At 44.8% G+C, this 22,600-nt stretch overlaps 1 protein-coding gene and 1 long non-coding RNA gene across 2 annotated transcripts; one reads left to right on the plus strand and one right to left on the minus strand.

The window, feature by feature from the left end:
* The first annotated feature begins 74 nt into the window (after positions 1 to 74).
* ADSL (adenylosuccinate lyase) lies at positions 75 to 21,791 on the plus strand. Its single transcript, XM_084507116.1, has 13 exons — positions 75 to 327; positions 4,722 to 4,925; positions 6,064 to 6,108; positions 6,881 to 6,960; positions 8,906 to 9,077; positions 9,352 to 9,398; positions 9,807 to 9,897; positions 15,293 to 15,362; positions 16,307 to 16,454; positions 18,198 to 18,288; positions 18,854 to 18,943; positions 21,138 to 21,314; positions 21,648 to 21,791. Exons 1-13 carry the CDS (start codon positions 181 to 183, stop codon positions 21,732 to 21,734), a joined length of 1,449 nt encoding a protein of 482 aa, XP_084363242.1. The 5' UTR covers positions 75 to 180; the 3' UTR covers positions 21,735 to 21,791.
* On the minus strand, positions 10,283 to 15,282 carry LOC311430514. Its single transcript, XR_014688855.1, has 2 exons — positions 14,177 to 15,282; positions 10,283 to 12,613 (listed from the first exon to the last, which is right to left on the minus strand). It is a non-coding gene; the product is annotated as an uncharacterized lncRNA (long non-coding RNA).
* Positions 21,792 to 22,600: the final 809 nt, after the last annotated feature.

The following is a 22,600-nucleotide window of genomic DNA, read 5'->3' on the forward strand; positions in this document are numbered from 1 at the left end:
AGCCGCCGGGTGGTGCTGCCTCCTATGGGGGGGTGTGGTTTACCCCGGAGGGGTTGTGGGTTATCCCGGGGGGGTGTGGGTTATCCGAGAAGGGGTGTGGGTTATCTGGGAGGGGGCGTGGGTCCCATCCCGGATCCTTTTTCCCCGCTGCGGGCGCTGGATCCCGGAGCCGCCGCTGCCATGGGGACCCCCGAGGACGCGCTGAGCCGCTACCGCTCGCCGCTGGTGTCGCGCTACGCCGGCGCCGAGATGGCCTTCATCTTCAGCGAGAGGAACAAATTCGGCACCTGGCGCCGCCTCTGGCTCTTCCTCGCCCAGGCGGAGAAGGTAACGGGAAGGTAACGGGCCCGGGAGGGCGCTGGGAGGCAGCCCCCGGCCCCATCGCGCAGCCGGCGGGGTGCCCTTGGAGAGCGGGGGCAGCGCTGGGGGTCGCTCCCTGCCGAGCAGTAGGGAGCTGGTTGAAATAACCTCTTCCTCATCCCCCCCCCAAATTTGGAAATGATAATAATAATAAAAGGTGGCTGCCTGGGTAAACTTGGAAAATTTGGAATAAATTAAAAAATATATATAATCTGGCCGCCCGGGTGCACGCGAGGGCAGCGCGCGAGCTTGAGGTTTGGCACAACCCCACGTGTGCAATCCTCACCCAGCAAACCGCGCTGCGCTGCGCGCCCTCCCTCCTGCCCTTTGACCCCTCTGGGCAAAAGCCTCGCCAAGCGGTTTTTGGGGGCCCGCAGGGGTTGTTGGCTCTGCAAACACCGGTGTCCTTCTGTGCCTGTTTGCTCTCGGGGGGTGTGTGCGGTGCGAAGCGCTGCCCTCTCCCACCCACCCCGCCGCCCTCGGTCTCACTGGCAGCCGCCCACATTTATTTGGCCCACGTTCCCTAAATCCCCTCGCTGGTGGCCAAAGTGGGCTGAACGCTGGGTTAGCACCCCCCGGCAGGCAGGGTGCCACAAAAACCCGACGGCATGAAAGGATCGGTGCCAATGCAGCCCCTGGGAAGCAGAGGCTGAAAGCACATCCATGGGATTGCGGGCTGGCATGTCAGTACTTCCCACGGAGTCAACGTTTCTAAAATCTAGTTTAAGATTTTTTGTTTAAGCCTTTTTGTTTTGAATTTGGTCCCCATTAGGGGTACACATGCAGCCAAGTATTACTTCCTAGCTCAGAGGCCATCATCTCTTCAGATGTGCCAGCTTGTGACTGCGCTGACGTACCCCGAGAGGGAGATTCAGATCTGCTTTTCCACAGTGATATATTCCAGAAAAAAAAAAAGAAACATTGTAAATCCACAGGATAGCTCCCAGGCCTGATGTCTGTTTTGTTTTGTGCACAAACCTCCAGCTCCCACTTCCAAAGTAAGGAGGCAGTCAGAGCACTGGGTGAAGCTGCTGCTGTCAGCACGTGGGCGGATCAGCGCCGTGCTGGCCAGCGAGCAGGCAGTGCCCAGAGTATATCTTTATATATTTTAGCCATTAATATCTTCCTTCTCTGAGGACCATGCTGCTGCTGCACCAGAGGCCATGCTTTAGAAGCTGAGGGTGTAATTATACAGCCGTGTTAATAGAGGAGCCCCCCTCCATCTCAGGTACTGTGATCACCACGGTTGAGATGTTGGCGTGAACTGACCGTGCATCTCATCACCCATCACACCAAGAACACCCGCTCAAGGAGCTTTGCATGGTCAAAGCATGATAATTTACACAGTCACCTCAATCCCAGCTGATAAACCATCGCCTTTTCTGCTGTTAGAAAATGAGGTGCTTTACCCACGTGCCCAACAGGAGAAGGCAGCTGCTGAAGGAACCAGCAGGGGGGCTTCTTGGTTTCTGCTCCCAAGCCCAGGCCTCGGGGTTCCCCAGTCTCCTGTCCCTGTCTCCTGTCCCTTTTTTGCATCCCATTTCCATGGAGAGCTGTGTTCCCAGAAAGCAGAGACGGATCTTGCGATTTCTTGAGCACCATTTTCGTGCTGGGAGGAGGGACGCTGCTATTTTTATCTGTCGCCTCGTTCCAGGGGAGTTTGTCTCCTGATGTCAGTCGTGGACTCAAAGTCAGCTCCTCAGCACCTGTTAGCTCTGTCAGCAGTCACGCTGCGATAGATACAAGCGATTTCCTCAAGTTCCATGCTGAAGCTTCATAATATTTCTTTGCAGTCATACTAAAACAATATATAATAATGCAATGAATGAACTATGGGCAAATTTACTGCTTGTCCTCTCTACCTTTCAAGCCATTTATGCGCTGCTTCTCCGGTCCCTGCAGTCTCTATTTTGCAGTAAATCAGAATATTAGGAAGATCTCACCATAGGTTTTCTGAAGGTTGCAGGGAAGTAGCAAAAGAGGGAGCATGCAGCTTAGTTATAAATTTTAGCTGAAGGACATGGCGAGCTAAGTGGTTTCAGTATTTCATATTTCATTGCAATATTCATCCTACTTCAGGGAAAATCTTTTGAGTAGTCCACTTGGATTATGTGAATAACCAAAAAATGGTGTCACTGGGAACTGGATTAGACAGAAAATCTTCCCAGTTCGTGTTTTTTTTTTTTTTTTTTTTTTTACAGCAGGTAATAGCGTGAGTTTGAAAGAGGAGACCCCACGAAGTGTGTGATTATGAGATTCTTAAACTGGTCTCCTCCCAGAGACAGCAGCCAAGGTCTGGGTTAAGAGCTGAAGGGTGTGAGTTCATGCCCATCTCAAAACTCTGGCTTATTTTTTTTTTAACATAAATTCATTTGTATTGTGATACTCCCACTAATACCTCAGTCTTATTTTTCAGACCTTGAGCTCTTTACCTAAACAACACATTATTTGAAAGACAAGTACAGATTTCCCGGAGCTCTTCCTTCCCGTGGACACCCCACAGCATCAAACTGGCTAGTAAAATCTGACTGTTTTGCACGTATGGAATCTGGATGTTTATCCCCCTTAATATAAGCACACAATCTATTGTGATAGATAGATATCTATACAGATAGCTCGCAATCTATTTTTTTTGTCCGATTTAAATTCAGTATTTTTCTGTCATGCATTCTTTGTTGGATGAGCAGTCGGTGTTCTCATTCCGTTTGCAGATATTCTGTTACCTGCAGATATTCTGTCATGAGGCCTGCTTTGCTCTGGCCTCAAGGACAAGGGTGAATGAAGAGGGATAGCTGCTCTAATAAATAGTACATCAAAGCGTTGGAACAGCCTTGGAGGAATCACACTTTAAAATCACAACTCAGAGAGGGCCTCACTGACCTATAGCACTTTGGAGAAACCCGGTGATCCCCTTTAGGTAGTTTTTCTACTTAATTTACTTAGTTGGACACATCTGAAGGACATCTGATTGCTGTGTCCCTGAGGTACTGTCAGTGTTGGCCAAAAGTCATGGGGAAGAGGCCTCCCACGACATTTGTGGACATGAAAACAGCGTTTGCTTTGGCACTGACCCACCTTGACTCACCTTACTCCTGTGACAAGCAGTCCCTTTTCTTGGGAATTCTTTCTTTCCACTCTGTATGGCTGTCAGTAACCACACGCTATGGCCAAAATGGATCATGGATGTGCGAGCAAGACGAGATTTTAATCTTAGCACAAGGCTCTGTCGCCTGACGAGTTGCCTGTGGGCTTTCAGGCGGTTATGATCCGTACCTGTGCACCTCCAGGACAGCAGCCTGGAGCCAGGTGCTTCTCCTTGTTCGTCTGGACAGCTGTGGTTGTGTGATTACAATTACAGCAAGATATTTTAAGTTGTGTGGGTACGAGTTACCCGATGAGGACCCTGAAGACATACCTGCTTTCCTTGCTGTTTTCTCTAATTCCAGATTCCTTATGTGCAAAACATTTTACTAGGCAGCTTCATTCTGAACAGACCCAGCTTTGAAATGTTTTGTATCATTAAAGCTTCCTTGTTGACAAATTGCAAGTACTAATGTGCAAAACAGTAGCATCTTAATTTAGAAAAAGCAGTAATGCCAAGTTCACTGTGAGACTTTTAAACTCACAGTATTAGGAAAATAATTTTTTCTCAGCTTAGTTATCTTGTGCAAGTATAGAACTGTGCAAGATTTATACCCGTGTATAATTCTGCAGTTCAATATCTTACTCTGTTCCTAAATCAGCTTGCTGAGTAATTTCAGCAGATGTTTTTAAACATGAACTGGGAGCATTTGTCTCCTGCTTCCAGGTCAAGTAACTCCTTTCCTCACTTTCCAGTTTCAGGCTGAGATGAAGAATTTTAGGACTTGACTGCACCCAGTTGCCATTCTGCTGCGAAGACAGGCTGAGGGTGTTGAGGTTGTTCAGCCTGGAGAAGAGAAGGCTCCAGGGAGACCTTATAGCGGCCTGCCAGCCCCTGAAGGGGGCTACACGAGAGCTGGGGAGGGACTCTGTCAGGGGGTGCAGTGATAGGACAAGGGGCAGTAGCTTTAAACTAAAAGAGGGTAGGTTAAGGGTAAATGTAAGGAGGAAAATCTTTACTCAGAAGGTGGTGAGGCACTGGCACAGGCTGCCCAGAGAAGCTGTGGATGCCCCATCCCTGGAAATGCTCAAGGTCAGGTTGGATGGGGCTTTGAGCATCCTGGACTAGTGGAAGGTGTCCCTGCCCGTGGAACGAGGTGGTCTTTAAGGTCACTTTCAGCCCAAACTGTTCAGTAATTCTATAATCTAAACAGCTTCTATTGCAGTTTGGTTTATCTGTTAAAGATAAAGGGCAACAGAAAGCTCTTTTCCCCTTGCAGTCGCTTGGGCTTCCCATCACAGATGAGCAGATACAGGAGATGGAAGCAAACCTGGACAACATCGACTTCAAGATGGCAGCGGAGGAAGAGAAGAGGCTGCGCCACGACGTGATGGCACACGTTCACACCTTCGCCCACTGCTGTCCAAAAGCTGCAGCCATCATTCACCTTGGAGCAACCTCCTGTTACGTCGGGGACAACACGGTAATAAAGCATTGTTAGTTGGGCCAAACAAAGACACAGGTGCTGACTTAATAGCTCTTTACAAGCTTTACTTTATAAAATGATGCTCACTAGATTTTTTCAGAATTTTTTATTAGTTTTACTTTCGAATTTAATATCCATTTCCCTAGTTGCCCTAGATAGGCAGGTTCCTCTTATGTCATCTCCCTTTTGATATGAAGCAAGATCTATCTGCAAATTAACTGCTCCCTAAGCTCTTGTATGTTAAATATTCGTGGAGGTAAGACAGTAATGGTCGTAAGAGTTGGGATGTGTGCACAAACGTGCGAGCTGTCAGTTGCATCAATGGAGCAAGAGTTCACTGACCTACAAAACAAGTCGACTTTTGGCATATGCAGCCCATGAGCTTTCAGTTGTCACTTGGGACATCTGTATTGATTCAAGGTAGATAAAGTCCTTCAATGGAATGGATAAATAGGCTAAATAAAGAGGGAAGTGCTGCCATCCTACAGAACTATTAAAATATTTGTGAAAAAATAAAACTGAGTTCATACTAAAGCCTCAGTGTATTGCTGTTCCTTGATGTCCAAGTCACTGCAACTTCATATCCTCTTTTGTTGTATTAGAAGCTGCTGCATGTTTAGTTTTACCTTACTCCTTTGCAAATCTCTTTGGCTTTTAGCTGTTACCACCTTCCTTCCACATCACGTGGCACCCAGCTGTACTTGAGTCTCAAAAGGAGAAAGGCAAGAGTTCAGCACGATCAGTCCACTTACTGCTCTGCTATCTTTTGCTTACAGTGCCTTTATTTTCTGCTTGGATTAAATGATTTAGTCTGGTGTGCAATGGACATCAGGAATATCTCAAAATGATCATTTATGTCCAGATTGTGGAAATCAGTCTTCTACTGCCCAGTGTGACTTTCCGTGGGTAGTATAGTAAGAACGATGCTGGATCCAGCATTTTTGTCATAAACAAGTTCCTCACCATGTTTGGGTACAAGCAGAAAAGCAGAGGTTTGATTGTAAGAAGACTTCTGAGCAGGCCAGGCTTCATAATCATCTGTGTCCTCTCTGAGAGAAGCCAGTATGTGTAGTCCTTCAGATGGAGTGGGTGGTGGTCAGACATGGCCCAAACTTCCTTTCTTTGCTTCTTTCAGGATCTGATCGTCCTCCGTGATGGACTTAACCTGCTGCTACCCCAGGTGAGAAGGCAGTTACACAGAGTGTCTCAAAGTGGGCAGTGCTGATGGCCTGTGAATAATGTCTGGATTTTCATAGGCCTTGCTGGAGGAGCTGTCTGCTTGGGTTGTTCTCAAGCAAGTGAACAGTTATCTTCCTTTCCCCGTGTCTTTGTCTTTCCCCAAAGCTTCTTTGCTCATCATGAGAGTTATAAGCAACTCTTGGTAGATAGGAGCAGTTCCCATGTGCCAGCGGTAGCAGTTTTAGAAAACAACTCTATTGCTTTCAGGGTGTGCTTAGACACCCCATAACTAGATTACTTAGGAGTGTGTCTGCATTAAGGAAGCTGTGTAATACGATTTTCTGAGGACAAATATATTGGGAGCATAGCTGGCCTGAATGTCTTGGCATCCAATTTTTGCCAGACTGTAAATGTGTCAGTTACGCTCCAAGCAGCTTTATTTCTAAACAATTCCAGGAATAAATAAAATACTCAGAGCTACACCAGGTGTAGGCTTGGGTTGGGCATGAAGACTGGTCTCGCTTCAGCTAAAGTCCAACTACTTATATCATCCGCTGCTCAAATTTTGTAGCTAGTAAAAATTATGTGCATGCCCTGAAAAAATGGAGCACACCGCATTCAGCAATTAGAGGGAGCGATTCAAAGATTGCACAGCTTTTCTCCTCCCTTTTCTAACAACATTGCTGTGCTTAAGCATGCCACCTTCCACTTTTGTTTTTTTTTTTTTTTCCTTTCTCATGCTGCCTCTTTTCTATCCTCCCCGCATCCACCAGCTCGCAAGGGTGATCAGCCGGCTGGCCGACTTTGCAGAGAAGTACGCTGACCTGCCTACCTTGGGCTTCACTCACTACCAGTAAGTAGCCATCAGCCTTTCCCTTCATTTTCTTGGCTGTTCTTCGGATAAATTGGCTTGCCACTACTGTCCCCATTCTCTGTTCTGTTTCCCATCCCTGACCTGTGGCAGTTGGCACTGCTGGACATCATTAGGACACTGGTGGTGGTTCAGAAAAGGAATACAGCCTAACTCCAGCCTTGCCTCAGAAAATCGAACTGTTGCTTTGGATAGCTGTCAGCAGTGGTTTTAGCACAGCCCGACGTTGTTTTAGCACAACCGCATAAAGAACTTGCTAACACAGATGTGTAAATCCTGGGGTAGTTCCAGGAGGCATGGTTGTGATCTGCAGTAGGCCCAGCTTCCAATCACATATTTGTAATACTTGTTTTTTTCATCGTTTCAGTTGTTTTCAACTGCAGCACAGAAAAGTTTGTTGCTGGCAGGAAACCTCAGCTACTCAGCCTGCTAAAACTTTGTTCTGAAGTGATGATTACAAGATCCTTTGGTTTTCACACAGCCGTATGTGGGTCCCTATGAAAAAAAACAAACAAACAAACAGGAAGAGTTTCCCCATTTTAACGGGACAATGGCATTTTCTGTCTCTTTGGAAAATTACCCTTTTTGTGCAGTGCTGCTGGCATTGACTGCTTTTAGGCAGGCTCCTGAGTCGAAGTGCAGCAAGATTTGGACCGGCCTGCTTTGGGGGGAGGTAATTAGTCTGTTACTTCATGAAGACAGTTTGCTTTCAGAGGCTTTAAACTATGCATCTTGAGGTAAGCCTGGATTTTGTACCCTGGTGATGTGGAACACCAGATCCACGGAAATTAATCACGGATCATGTCAGTATTAATGTCTGGCACTTTAAAATCACTCCCGAAGGAGAGTGGGAGCTTCAGGTCTCTGATTAATGGCCTTGCTGTATGTGTCATTTGATCAGCTCTAGTCCCTGGTCCCTCTTCATCTACAACTTCTCAGGGGACTGTTCTCAGGCCTGTGTTTTAGCTTGACTTTTGGAAAGCACAAAGGGGTATTCAAGAAGTGTACACGAGGCAAGTCCTACTAGTGAAAACCAAGGTAAAAAGACATTGAGTACCTTGGCCTTTTCTGTGTGTTGTGTCAGCAGGGCACCCTGCCTTGTTTAGGAGCAGGTCCTTGTTTTCCCTAGCCTTGCTTTTGCTGGTTATGAACTTGTAGAAGCCTTTCGTTGTTGCCTTTCACATTTCATACCAGATTCAACCCCAAGGTAGCCTTTGGCTTCCCTAACCCTTCCCTGCAGTGTCGGACAGTTTCTCCATATTCCTCCTGGATCACCCATCCCTGCTTCCACATCTCACGTGCTTTCTGTGCTTTTCTTGTTCACATGTGAAGTCTTAAAACAGTACAGGCATTGCCTTTGGAGTTCTTTTTGATAATTTGAAATATTTCAGCTTCTGGGCTCAGCACCGGCAGGGGGTGCCCTCTGTCAGCAGAGGTAGCTGGATCTCCTAGCAGATCCCTGGTAGCTGTGGCTGGGGACCAGAAATAAGGAGCCTGGGGAGTCGACCTGTGAAGTCATTATTTGTACAGACTGAGGCTTCTCCTTTTGACAGAGTTCTGGAAAAAAAAAGACAAAATATATGTATTTTTTTTTTGACAAATGGGCAATCACTTTTCTGTGAGGAGCTATAGAAGGCTTTAGTAGTTAAGCACCTTCAAATATCCATTCTCGCTTATTTCTTAATCCCCTTTTTAACATGCACAGCAACTACGATTACTGTTTTCTCTTGATGTAACTACATTTAATTCCTGAAAAGAATGATCATATCCTCCAGTATCACTTATTTGTGGTGTGCATGTGCCAGATCTTTTTAACTCCTGCTCTGATGAATGAAAGAGAGGGGTCTCAACAGCAGCTAAGCGTGGTCCTTGTGGAGTTACTGTGCAAATTGTCAACGAGTTGTCTCCTATTCTTGGTTGTTTTCAGGCCTGCACAGCTCACCACCGTGGGGAAACGCTGCTGCTTGTGGATCCAGGACTTGTGCATGGACCTGCAGAACCTGGAGCGGGCTCGGGACAACCTGCGCTTTCGGGGCGTGAAAGGCACCACCGGCACACAAGCCAGCTTCCTGCAGCTCTTTGAGGGAGACCACAGTAAAGTAAGTCAGACAGAGCCCATGGCAGCCTTGGACATCTCCCCTCTGGAAGGCTGTTGTGTTTGCGGGAGCGTGGAGGTTCTGCTGTCACAAGGGCCCTGTGATCCCCGTGGGGCCCACTGGCAGAGATCTGTGGGAGGGGTACTTCCCAGCAGGTGTGAGGTTTGTGGATGGTAAACTGAGAAGAGCAGAGGATCCCTTTTGCTGCTGCTGACATTTTTTTTTTGAGTCGTTGAGTTCTGAGGTCCTTTTGTTTTGTTTTTTTCCCTCCCCTGAGGTTGAAGAGCTGGACAGATTAGTGACTGAAAAGGCAGGATTTAAGCGGTATGTAACAAGAATGCTTAGTAACCCGAATTTGCTCTTAACAAAGTCTAACTCTTGCTGCCCGTGCTGGCCCAGATCCCACTGGCTGCCACAATGACATTGTGCTGCTGCTGACTTTACCTCCCCTGGTGGTCTTCCATTCCCACCTGCAGCCCTCTGGAGGAAACTCCACCTCCGAAGCAGGCCACTTCTGGCTGTCTCCCTGTCCAAGCACAGCTGTCTGTTTTTCCTCTGCTCTCTCTCTCCTCGTGCATGCTGCTCCAAGAAATCAATGGCCTGAATCCAAACTTGGTATAGGGACAGGTTGACAGTGCTGTCACCCACTTCAAAAGCCATTGTCACTCCTTGCTCAAAGTCTTGTTATATGGTTTAATGTCCAGAACACTCAACTTCTGTGCTCGTTTCTAGGTCATACATGGTCACGGGGCAGACCTACAGTCGCAAGGTGGATATTGACATCCTCTCTGTACTGGCCAGCCTGGGAGCATCTGTACACAAGGTGAGCCCCCTACCTGTACACACCAGGAAGAAGTGCAAGAGAAGGTGCCTGTGGGGCTAAATGCTTTCCTCAGGAAGTAGGAGTTGTTTGGCTGTTCTCTTTGTGATCATGTAAATTCACCACTGGGTTCATGCGTAGACATCAGACTTCAAAGATCTTAAGACCAGTGTTAAGGGAAAAAAAAAGTTTACTGAGCGGATTTCAAGTTGGATTAACAAATCCCATGCCAGATATTAGTCTAATCTGTGCTAAATCGATCCAAATAGAGTAAATGTCTTTCTTAGTGGTATATGAGTTTTTAAATTTCACTGCTTGCTCCCCGTTAATTGCTTCTCTGGTAATGGTGTTATTCTGCCTGTCCCTGTTGTTATAAATTCCGAGTCAATTTAGCTTTATAAGGTTTATTTATGGGGTCAATAAAAGGCAAATAAACAGCATTAGGTGCGCAGGGAGTCTGGACTCCTCCAACACACACACACACACGTTACATCAGGCGGCTGTTTTTTATGTTTCTAGGCTAATACATATTCATTACTACTTCTAGAAAAGGCAGGGTTATTATAATTAGTTCCCAAAATCCGAACCCTCCCACTGGCGCATGCGTATCAGTCTCTGGTGGTCCCTCTGGTGGTCTCTCGTGCTGAAGGCTCGTAGTCTTCCTCCCAGGCTTTTTTCCTTGTCCTTTTCCTTTGTCCATCTTGGCTGGATGTCAGACTTGCATAGTGTCCAATGCACTAGTCACAATAGTTAGCAGTTATTCTGAACCCCCCCCCCCCAGATATCAGATATTCAAGGTTTACCCTTCAAGCCCTCCATTGACACAAATTGCTGAAACATTCCTTACAATCCCTCATCTTCTTTTTAATATTCGCAATTCATGTCTCTTCTTCAACTTTTGCCAGTAAGAACTGCATTTCATCAGTCGGTTCTTGGGGGGTCCATTGCTTAAGCATCATTATTGACATATCACCTTTCTTCCCTACCGAAGTCATCACAAATCGGTTACTATTTATTATTCGGTGTATCAATAATGTAAAGCAAGGTATCATACAAGGTATAAATAATAACATCATTACAACACATAAAAATAAAAATAGCATCCTTTTAACCCATGGTCCACCGGGCAGCCATGAAAACAAATCCCAATCCATACCCTTCCAAGTTTGTACTGGGACGTGGGCTAATTTTCTAATTTCTTTTGTTATCTGTTTAACCACTTTTCCGTTACCATCAACTTGTAAACAACAATTAGAGTCGTTCAGCTTTCCACACGCTCCCCCTTCCTCTGCTAGTAAATAGTCTAAAACCACTCTGTGTTGAAAGATAGCATTCCTCACCTGGGTGGACCGATCAGCCAAAAGACCCAAATCCGTCATTGTTTGACTGGTTATAATTTCGAGGGCAGTTTGCAACCTAATTATTCGATTTAAATTATAAATAGGTTCTTGGGCCCCCGATACTACCTTGTTCGGGTTCCAGTTAGCTGGTCCATAATGCTGTATGATTCTTTCAGGAGGCCATTCATTCTCTCCCCATTTTTGGGCACTACCCCCGGCTGAGGAAGCATCAGTAGATCGTTTCACTCTATTCACATCATCATATAATGTTACTTGTAAATGATTTCCTTGTATTTGTGACAATAGAAAGAACAAGGGTCTTATGTACCCCACATAGCATATTCCTGACCAGTTTTTGGGTAGCCTCTTGTAGGCATATTCGCCACACACCCAGTAATGTCCCTTTAGGGCCCACGTCCCATTTGGAAAAGGACCATCCCATTCTTCTTTATTCTTTGGAGCATGAAAATACAGAGTGTTCTTGTCACCGAGTGGTCCTGTTACAATGTCTGCCCCATTTGGACTCAAATATGTACACCTCCAAGCTCCCGCATTGGATTCCCACTTACAATTACAATCAAGTTTTCCTTGGTGGCCTGTCATATTATGAGCTGACCAGAAATGCTTAAAGAACACTCGTCTCCCATTCTCATCTTGCCACCTCCAGCGGTAGACCCTTACCACATGCTGTTCCCTAGTGGTGTTATCACGCTGACAGCTCAAGATCTGACTGTCAAATTGTCCCTCCGCTTGTGCTCTTTCCGCGGTTTCACATCCAGATCCAAAAAACTCCCTATATGAGCATTTCAGCCAAGTCCCGTTTCTCAGCTGGACATGTGTGGCGTTCCATTGCCCACTACGTGCTGTACAGTTTATGGGTCTACATTCAGGATCAGCACAATCATATCCGGGAGACAGCGTCCAATTACAAATGCTTTTTCCTACAGCTACCGTTCCTGTTCTATTTAAGCAGTACATACCCCGATCTGACGAGTACAATTGCCACGGGCCTCCTTCCTCTTTCCAAAACTGTGTCCCGTTATGAACTTCACTCAAATTACTAACCCACCACTTGGGTTCGACCGGGCCAGCTACCCAGGGCCAACTTTCAGCCCCCTCCGGTCCTCCGCAAACCCAGCAGTTACTCAGGTTAAAGGCCTTGGCCACTTCCTCCCCCAGAATGAAAAAGTTATTCCTCCATTCTTGCCCATGGCTCAGTTGCCCCTGTAAAAACAATACCAGGATGTATAGCATTGCTTATCCCTCTGCACCGTCCAGTCTTGAGGGTGTGGGAAGCACCTTCACTCCAGGGGTTGGGCCCGCTCTCAGGGTTGATGTGTTACCGTTCAGCCTTTCGGGGTGATCCAGCTGCTGGGAAGCTAATCACAGTTTTATATGGGTTTAAAAAAAAGGTTCTTATGTTTGTTTTTTTTTTTCCTCCTTTCTGGATTTCTCTGACAGCAGCCACAAAGATTTTTCTTTGGCTTTCTGTCTTTCTTCATCACGCCTCACAAAGACCTTTTGAGCCTCTCGTAACAATTTCTCTAAGCCCCTGTCTTGCCAGTTATCCAGTTTCTCTATCTTTTTTCATATGTCCTCCCATGATTTTGCCACAAATTGAGTTTTTAATAGCACCCCCCAGTGGGTGAATCTGGATCCAGGCCAGAGTACATTAGGAGGCTTTTTCTTAACCTTCCCAGCCACTCTGTTGGGGACTCCTCTCTTTTTTGGTGTTCGTTAAAAGCATCATTAATATTCTGTCCCCTTGGTACTGCCTCCTTGATGCCTTGAATTATTGTAGCTCTAAGATCTCTCATGTCCTGTTGCCCTGCTGCCGTTTGGTGGTCCCAGTCAGGGTCCACATTTGGCCATTTTGTATCCCTGGGCGGTCCAGCTTGATTTTGTCTTTCCCATATTCTCATTCCCACTTGTCTAATCATCCCCCTTTCCTCCGTGGTGAAGAGGATCCCCAAAATCGACTGCATTTCTTCCCACCTATACGTGTTAGGTCCCAGGAATTGATATAATCTCTCTGCGACCCCTCGAGGATCATTCAATAAACTACCCATTTCCTTTTTAATATTTCTCACATCTGACGTATTGAGGGGCACAGTCACAAAGCCTCTTCCTCCCTGGTTACCTCCCCAGGGTACCTCCCACAATGGGTATAAACCCCTCTGCTCCTCAGCCCCTTCCTGCTCCCTTTCCCTGTTTCTCTGTTGCCTCCTTGTCCTTCGGACAGGTGGGAATGGGATAGGGGTCAGTGCGGTTGGGGAAGGTGGGTTATCTGGAGGAGGCAAATTATCAAGGGGCTCCCGCTCCTCCTTACATTCTTCATCCTCCTTTTTTGTAATTAAATTAAATATGCGAGTGGCAGGTGATTCTGTTAGTCTTAACCAGGCTGCAGCACACTTGCTCTCTTCCAGATCCACAGGTGTTCTGCTATTCACGTGAATATTCAATGCCTGACAAACCCAGTCCTCTGTGGACCCAAATATCAGCCAAGATACTACATGGGGTCTTAAGGGTTCTTTTGGCCATTTAACCATACAAAATTGAATCCTTCTTGCCTTATCCTTATGTTTAGTGCTTCTAAAACTATCCCAATATCTTAACATTAGCCCTAAGGGACTATCTAGTAGAATATCTGGTGATTTTTCCCCCTTTTTAAACCAGAGGCCCCTCCTCGAACCTCCCGAGTCTGAGGATCTGCTTTGTTCCTGACCCGTTCCTGGAACTTCTTTTTATACAAAAAAAAGTTCCGAAACTCCTGGCTGTGCCTGTATCTAAAGGTGTCTGGTGAGTGTTATCTCACCCACGAATACCTGGAACGATCACTTCGGTCAGAAGGCCTCCACATGCTTCAGAACTGAGTCCCATCTCAATCACACCCCGACACACCATCACACAGCCAGACCCACCCAACCCAGCAGCGTACTCACCAAACGATAAATCTTCGTTCGGATCTTCGTGCACAGAGTTACGGGTGTAAACCAGAGGAGGGGAGAGCTCTTTGTTCCTCACTTGCCTCTTCTGTTCGTAATCCAGCTGGGCTCCCTACTGCCCTTGGAAAAGGGCCACAACGAAACAAGGGTGGGGGGTGCCTCCCTTAGGCGTTCGCAGCCTCGGGACCCAAGAGGATCACGTCGGGGTCACCAAATTGTTATAAATTCCGAGTCAGTTTAGCTTTGTAAGATTTATTGGTGAGTGCGCAGGGAGTCTGGGCTCCTCCAACACACACACACACGTCACATCAGGCGGCTGGTTTTTATGCTCTTAGGCTAATACATATTCATCACTACTTCTAGAAAAGGCAGGGTTATTATAATTAGTTCCCGAAATCCAAACCCTCCCACTGGTGCATATCACTCTCTGGTGGTCCCTCTGGGGGTCTCACGTGCTGAAGGCTCATAATCTTCCTTCCAGATTTTTTTCCTTGTCCTTCGCCTTTGTCCATCTTGGCCGGGTGTCAGAGACTTGCATAGTGTCCCATGCACTAGTCACAATAGTTAGCAGTTATTCTGACCACCCCCCCGAATAACAGAGACTCCAGGTTTACCCTTCAAGCCCTCTGTTGACACGAATCGCAGAAACATTCCTTACACTGTGGATTCTTTTCATTGATTTATCTCTCTTTCCTCCCACCTCCTTCTCTTGGGCTAAAGTGATCTGTGGTATGTTTTTCTGTTTTAGTTTTGTAAGCTGGCTGGTTCAGTGAGCACACGTTATCTGTATTTGCAAGCCGCTGTACTTTTGTTATGGTTTTTCAGTGTTCCCTCCTGGTATCTTTTAACATTCCCTGCAAAGCTTTGCCCTTCTTGGAGTCCTGTTGTATTCTAATACAGTGGACACCCTCTTTTAATTATGCTTTCTTGACTGTGGGATTTTTAAGCCAGCAACTATGGTTGTAGTGTCATTTTTTTTCTCAAATTTTTCACTGCCTCCTCAGTTGTCTTCTTGGACACTAACGTAAATGATTCTTCACAAATGCTGACAGGAGATATACTGGTGGGTGTTGGTTTGGTTCTGTTTGTTAATTTCTTGGGCTTTTTTTCTAGATTTGTACCGACATTCGTCTTTTGGCCAACCTGAAGGAGATAGAGGAGCCTTTTGAGAAGGACCAGATTGGTAAGGGACTATAGCCATTTCTGGGACTGGCATACGGACCCTTTGACTTATGCTGGTGCAGCAATTTAAGCAAGCTTAGAAATGTGACTGGCACAAGTTGCTTTAAATTAAGTGGGGTGTGAGGTAAAGGTTTCTGGATATTAAGTAGTGAATTTAATTTTAATATTTGTATTCATGCACTTCCTGAGTTGAGGGAGAGCAGAAGCAGTCATGTATTCTGCATTCACTGCAGAAGATGCCTTGGTTCTGAGGAGAACACGTTGTTTTCCATTCCTCAAGAGCCTAACTGGAGCTGTAGGTTTCCTGGTTGACTCAGCATTTTGGTGTTTGTAAACAGACAAATTTGGAACAATAAAACTGGACTGGACACTTGCCAGAAAAATGCTAGTGACATGACTCTGATGTTGATAAAAGGGGAGGAGAGAATGTCAAGTTTTAGACCTTGGTGCCCAGGCACCCTAAATAGTTGTATAGGATTGAGTCAGCAGTTCAGGCCTTAGCCCTGTCTGTTACTTGAACCATTCTGCATTACATGATTGGTTTTAAAGTACATTTCAACAGAGCAGAAGGCAGCAGTGTATCTGACTTGGAAGAACAGCATTACAGGGGTCGTGAACGCTGCTAGTGTTGCCATGGGTAGCTTAGAGAGATGGTGCTAAATACTGCACTAGAAATAACGTCCGTTTGTTCCTGTTCTGTGGTAGTACTTATGCTGTTTTGCAGAATGGCAAAATGTCTTCTCACTTTTTTTTTTCCCCCCCACATTTGGATGTTTCTGATCAATCTGAAGAAGTGCGATGTTGTCATTTTCTTTACTGCATTTAGAAAACCATCGTGTTCTGAGGCTTTAGTCAAAATTTGATTCCTGACGCACTTCTCTTATCTGGAGGAGGCCCTGCACCTTCCTGAGCGTGCTATTTCCACCACTCTCTCTCCTTTCACAGGTTCAAGTGCAATGCCTTACAAGAGGAACCCGATGCGTTCAGAACGGTGCTGCAGCCTGGCTCGACACCTGATGACTCTGATCATGGATCCCCTCCAAACAGCTTCTGTGCAGTGGTTCGAGCGAACGCTGGACGACAGCGCCAACAGGTTCGTTCACACCGTGCAACGCAGCCATTCTGGAAGGTCTTGTGCAAGAAGGCCCTTTGATGTATTGAGGAAAGACTATTTTTAAACTAAAACCACAAGTTACCACCTTGATGAAAAGCAGTCTCAACAGAAGTTAGAGACTTGCAGACTGGTTTCCTCTGAAAGGTCAGGTGAAAAATGTTAGTTTTCTGTAACCGTCAAGACCTTTAGCAAAGCAAAGCAGCAGAGAGAGGAGGGATGCAGGAAACATAGGTAATGAATTGCTCTTATAGTTTTCTGGTTTCAAAAGCATAGTGTTGTAGCATAGCAGCTCTCACATTTCTCAGATTGGTTTTTTCTTCCTGTTTTGAACATCATTTTTGACCCTATGCTTCTTCACTTTTAACACTGAATAATTCAATATTTTATCTGTAAACCCTTCACCCTCTGGCAAATCTGAAGACACTTATTTTCATCTCTCTGTAAAGTGTTGCTCCATACAAGAAGCAATTTCGATCCCAAAGAGCACAAACCATTACTAAGTGATGTTTCATAAAAACCTGTGCAGGTCTTTTAGACATGCTCAACAAACTTGGCTTTGTTTTCTGATTCTTCATTATGACTGCTTAGGGATGAGCAGAAGTTATCTATAGTTGTTATTAAGTGAATGATAGCCATTCAATTTGTCCATCTAGCTGTAAGTACTAAGTCTGTATAAAGCTCTTATTTAGCTTTGAAATGTTCAAAGCAGTCTTCTGATGCAGAATTTGGTCTCCGGGATTTCTAAGATACAGGACACGTGGAATACTGAACAGCAGAAAAACACTATAAAATTTCAGAGATTGGATATTGGTTGATATGGTGGGTTTATTTCCCAAGAGCTACCAAGCACTGAGATAACTACTGGAATGTTTCAAATTTTATTTTGACCTCATCTTACAAAAAGAGTCATTCGTCTACTTCATAATCTGTTTACAAAATCCTGTGCCTTGGAGTTTTCTTGTCAAAGCTGAAGTATTTTGAAAGGAGGGCAAGCCAGGGGAAAAGCGAACAACCTACAAAACAGCATAAAGGGCATCCTTTTGAACACAGTATGATAGAATTGGGAGCTTTACATATAGCACAAGATTCAAGTACTAGTTAGTTTGAAAAGATCACGATTTATAATGGACCAGGTTCTGCTCTCACAGGTGGGTGATGTTGTACTGGCTGCACTGTGACCCAGACTCTTTTGCCTGATACAGCACAGTCCCCACTACTGCCTTTCCTTTCCCTCCTTTCCTTTTGGCATTCCTTTTTGTCAGGAGCCTGCTTAGTGATCAGGAGCTGGTCTCTTGGAGGAAACCCCCACCAACCGCATGGATCTCTTTGGAAGTTCCCCGCTGAGCACAGCCAGGCACAGCATGAGTGCACAGCAAGTCTTACTCCTGCAGGGTAGGATCCATAGACAGGGCAATGCAGAACACCTAGGGGAAGATAGTCTTGTGTGTTTACTAGCTCTGTAAATTGCTGCCCTCTTTTCTAGCTGTGTAATCATTGAATTATTTTGGAGCTTTCTATCTGTGTCTCTACGCTTTCTCTTCTCTTTTCCTTTCTGTATTGACCTTTAAGCAGCAAGAAGCGCCCATAAAGAGAACGGTTCCACCTTTTGGTCCACGGTATGCTATCTAAGAGACATTTACAGAAACTTAGGAGCTGGATCTGTGGTAGATGTGAACATGACCTTTATTGCTAACTGGGCCCCTGTGCCTGTCTGTTTCCTAGGCGCGTGTGCCTGGCCGAGGCCTTCCTCACAGCTGACATCATTCTGAGTACGCTGCAGAATATCTCCGAGGGACTTGTGGTATATCCAAAGGTAAAACACTAGATATAGATAGCATGTGAAGCATTGTGTCCTTGATAATGCTGCAACTAAGCCAGAGTGGGTAAAGAAAAAAATCTTCACACTCAGTGGATTACATTTTTGTCTGATAGTTCAAACAGTTCCTGAGTTTTGTTCTCCATTCTTACTGTCTGCAATGCAGGCTTATAATGGCATTTGTTAAAGCCAAAAGATAGTAAATTGAAAACTTCTTAAAAGGAGTATTTTTCTCTGAGCTGCACAATGAATTTGTAGAATTTACCATCAAAAGATCCAAGGCAGATCTCATACAGACCCGTAACTTACCTACAGGCTTTAAAAAAATAAAATTGTACATCTTTTCCACAGTAATGTTCCATAAAAAGTTCAGTTCCTATTATCAGCTCCAATAGATTTTCAGAGCTAAGTTCAAAAAGAGTTCATCACTGTTCATCACTGCACAGTCCTGGGGATTCAAAAGGAGAGGAAAACTTTACCAGGAATCACGGTTGTCTACAGGAATTCCTATAATGCTGTTTCTCTCTTTTTTTTTTTTTTTTGTTTTGTTTTGTTTTTTAAGGTGATTGACAGAAGGATCCGGCAGGAGCTTCCATTCATGGCCACAGAGAATATAATCATGGCGATGGTGAAAGCAGGAGGCAATCGTCAGGTACAAATGAATTCAAAAATACCTTTTTTTACTTTCTGATGTTTCACTCCTGAGAAACAAAAGCTTCTGGGTTCTTGTCCTGAATCTCCCACCTTTCTGTGTTCTCTTCCTGCTCCCACAGAGTTATTAATATTAGCCAGCCTCTGCTCTCTGCAGGGAGAGCTGTTGTAGAGATCCTTTAGTGTTAGGAACACTGCGTGTTTGAGCTAATCTGGCTGTCTGTGCTGGAGAGGAGAGAGACCTATTTTTATTATGTTAGATACTAGTAGGCGTTTTCCTCTTGTAAATGTTTGAAGGAACTGGGAACACAGGCCAAGCTTCTTTAAATGGAATGTGTTGGCAGTTGGCTACCTTATAAATTAAAGGAATGAATCAGTACCAAAAAGCAAGTAAGGCTGTTCTGAACCATTCATTCTTGTGTCACACTTCCTGAATTCAGGGTAGTGCCTTTTGTTGCTAATTTTGTTTTGTGTCCTTTATTAAATTTTCTGTGTTGAAGCAAATTGAAATTGAACATTTTTGTTAGCAAATAAATCCAGATGCACCTGGATTATATTTCCTTATCATTTAATTTTAAAAATCAGTTTAGAACTGATGATGAGATTTACATCCCAACAAGACAGCTTATTTTCACTTACCTTTAGATAGTAACACTTCCTTCAATAATTGTTGTCCCATCAGGGACGAAGTAAAACTTGCAAAGAGCAGAAATGTGTCTTGGAAGCTTTCAGCAGGATATGTGGTTCTAGCTCTCTGGAACACTTCTGGCAACTCACCCCCAGGTTTAGTCATTAGCTATTAGTCAGGAAACATCTTTTTTCCTTTCTTTTCTGTGCGTCTCTGATGTGTGCCACTGAGTCAGTGGGTAAGCTCACCAACTGAGCACGTTAAGGTTCATATCCTGTGGATGGTTTCCTTATCTCTTCAGCTGTTTCTCTTTCTAAAGTACCGTGTACTTACCTAAACAGTCCTCTTTATTTAATTAGACTGGAGAGCTAATTTCATTTCTGTTTGCTATTGGCCTACCTTCTTTCTGGTGCTGTTTAATTACAATTCTGTAGAGTTCAGTACACTTACAGAAGCTGTCCTTAGTCACATGAATACGTCCTGTTTTCATGTGCTGAAAAGTCTGGAATAGCAGATTTTCTAAAGACAAAACTGAGTTTACCCACCTCATGGCAGAGAAACTCACTTGCCTTCCCCACCACTGAATAGCTCCCTCCCCTAAACATCCAGATCTATTTGTCTGAGGTAGGTTGGTGCTGGAACAAGATGGCCTTTGAATGGAGGAGGTGAGGAAGAGGAGATCATTTTCCTTCTAACTGAAGATTGCTCAAAGATAATTCATTTGAGGAGAAAATTATTCCAGGTCTATAAATGCAACCCCATAACAAGTTTAGGGCCAGCATGGCAGCATCTGATTTTGCAGGTGGTCCTCTGCATTCAGGTTCTCTTGTTTTTACGGACTGATTCCACAGGAAGTCAAAGGAATAGGAAATGTTTCAGAAAATTTGTTTTAAGAATGTTGTCAGTCGTAGTTCCATGTGAGGGTTCTATAGCAAAGAATGTCTTAAAGCCCTTAGTTTTGTGTGTTTGTTTTTTTCCCCGTCGGTCTGTTTGTCCTTATGTAACAGGTTTAAGCCATGGTTTACATAGTCTGCCCTGGCGTACACAGTCTCACTGCTCATTAAGTTGGACAACTTTTCTTTTTTTCTTTTCCAAGTTTGTAGATGCTTCTCATTGTTATGCTCCCACGATGTTCCATACAGGGCATGACTAGTTGTGAGTAAGGAATTCCTTTATTACAGTTCACAGAATATTTCTGGGAACAGCTATTCTCATCTGTCTCAGGAAAAATAAAGTAAGGAGTAGAACAACTGAAAAAAAAATAATCACGTAGTGAATCCTAAGAGTATTTGAAGAGTTTGAGGAAGTGTAAAGGATTCTGCTGCCATAACTCTGTGGTATAATTGAACAGGGGCAGATGTGGAAGGATTAATAAAATCTTGTTTTCAGATCTGATACATGTGATATATGAAACACTACAGTCCAAGCTGTGTTCCATTTGTGTGCTGTTCAATGGACTCTTCTCCGGTGTTTTTCCCTCCTGCACAAGTTAGCAGGATAAACGTGTGCAGTCAGTAACAGCAGACTGACTTTTTCATTTTCCCTTCTCTTCCCCCTGCTCCTGCAGGATTGCCACGAGAAGATCCGTGTTCTCTCCCAGAAAGCAGCTGCTGTTGTGAAACAGGAAGGGGGTGATAATGACTTCATTGCCCGTGTGCGTGCTGATCCTTACTTCAGCCCCATCCATAAACAACTTGATAGCCTTCTAGATCCCTCCTCTTTCACTGGACGTGCTCCTCAGCAGGTAAAGTACTCAAAATAGGGTACAGTTTTAGGGGTTGTTATCTAATTAATTTTTCATCCGCCATCCTCTTGTGTGCCAGAGAGTACACACATTTTCTATTATCTCTGCTCATACTACTACAGCAGATGCATTTATCTTGGACATATTTACACATATTTCTTTGAATTCTTTGTCTTTCTACCATATGGGCTTCAAATTTTTGATCCTGGGCATATCTGACTGCTCGGTGTCTCTGTGAAACGGAGCTCCCATGAGGCAAGCAGGTCTGAATAGGGAGAAGAAGGGAATGCCTTCTTCTCTGCTCACTTTCTCTTCCCCCTCTTTCTTGAACAGGTGGCAAAGTTCTTGAAGGAGGAGGTTCGACCAGCACTGATCCCATACAAAAGCAAGATGGGTGGGAAAATTGAGCTGACACTTTAGGCACTTTTTGGCAAGGCTGTGGGTACAGGAAGATAATAAAAACCGTATTGAACCAGGTGTGTTTACCTTGTCACGTTATTTTTGTTGTCTACAGCACGTTTAACCCCCAGCGCTTACAGCCACCTTGATTCCAGGTGGGCTTTCCTTTCTTTGCCTGTTGTTTAATCAAGCCTCCCTCTATTGTGTGCAGAGGTACTGAGAAACGCTTGAAGGTGACGAGGTGGCTTTAACACAGTACCTTTCATTGGCCCCATACAGAGCGCTGCTGCCAGCTGTTTAAAGAGCAAAGCCAGGTGCCAGCTACTATTCCCATTCCCACATTTCCATTTTATTCATCTCCTCTTAAACTTTGTCCACAGGTAATTCAAAAGATGATAAAAGGCTGCACTTGCTTTCAGAGTACTGCAGTTTGGGGAGCTGATAGGTAAAAATATGAGGAATAATGAAAGGGAGAGGACATGCAACTTCTTGGCTGCATCTACAGGGTGGTCCTTCAGTGCTCTCTGGCTGTTTTAATACTGTACCTGTGGCTTTGTACCTTCTGATAGTCATATTTACAGGCGTAGGTTAGGAACACCCACTGTGATTTAGTTTTCCAGGTCCTTGGCTCAAAGTGCTCAATAGTCAATGTAAGGTGGACCCTGGCACATGTAAGTCATTCTCTACTACAAGTGCGTTTTGTTTGATAAAGAAAGAAAAGGAGATGTGGGAATTGAAAGAGGGTTTCAAAATACGATACTATGTTTTAAAGAGCCTTGTCTGTGTTTAGTCAGAGAAGTGGGGAAGCATCAGGCCATGATCACCCCTCATCGAGCTTGCTCTGCCTTTACCTTGCCTCGAGGCTAAGGCGTAAATGTTTGTGTTAA

This window comes from Aythya ferina (genome assembly GCF_964211825.1).
Source record: "Aythya ferina genome assembly, chromosome: 1".
Taxonomy (NCBI): domain Eukaryota; kingdom Metazoa; phylum Chordata; class Aves; order Anseriformes; family Anatidae; genus Aythya; species Aythya ferina.

Excerpts from the sequence above, each read along its gene's own strand:
- ADSL (XM_084507116.1), top strand. The coding sequence starts at position 181 with ATGGGGACCCCCGAGGACGCGCTGAGCCGCTACCGCTCGCCGCTGGTG. Across the intron at positions 9,078-9,351 it reads TTGAGGGAGACCACAGTAAA|GTTGAAGAGCTGGACAGATT; the intron begins GTAAGTCAGACA and ends CCCTCCCCTGAG. Across the intron at positions 21,315-21,647 it reads CTGGACGTGCTCCTCAGCAG|GTGGCAAAGTTCTTGAAGGA; the intron begins GTAAAGTACTCA and ends TTTCTTGAACAG.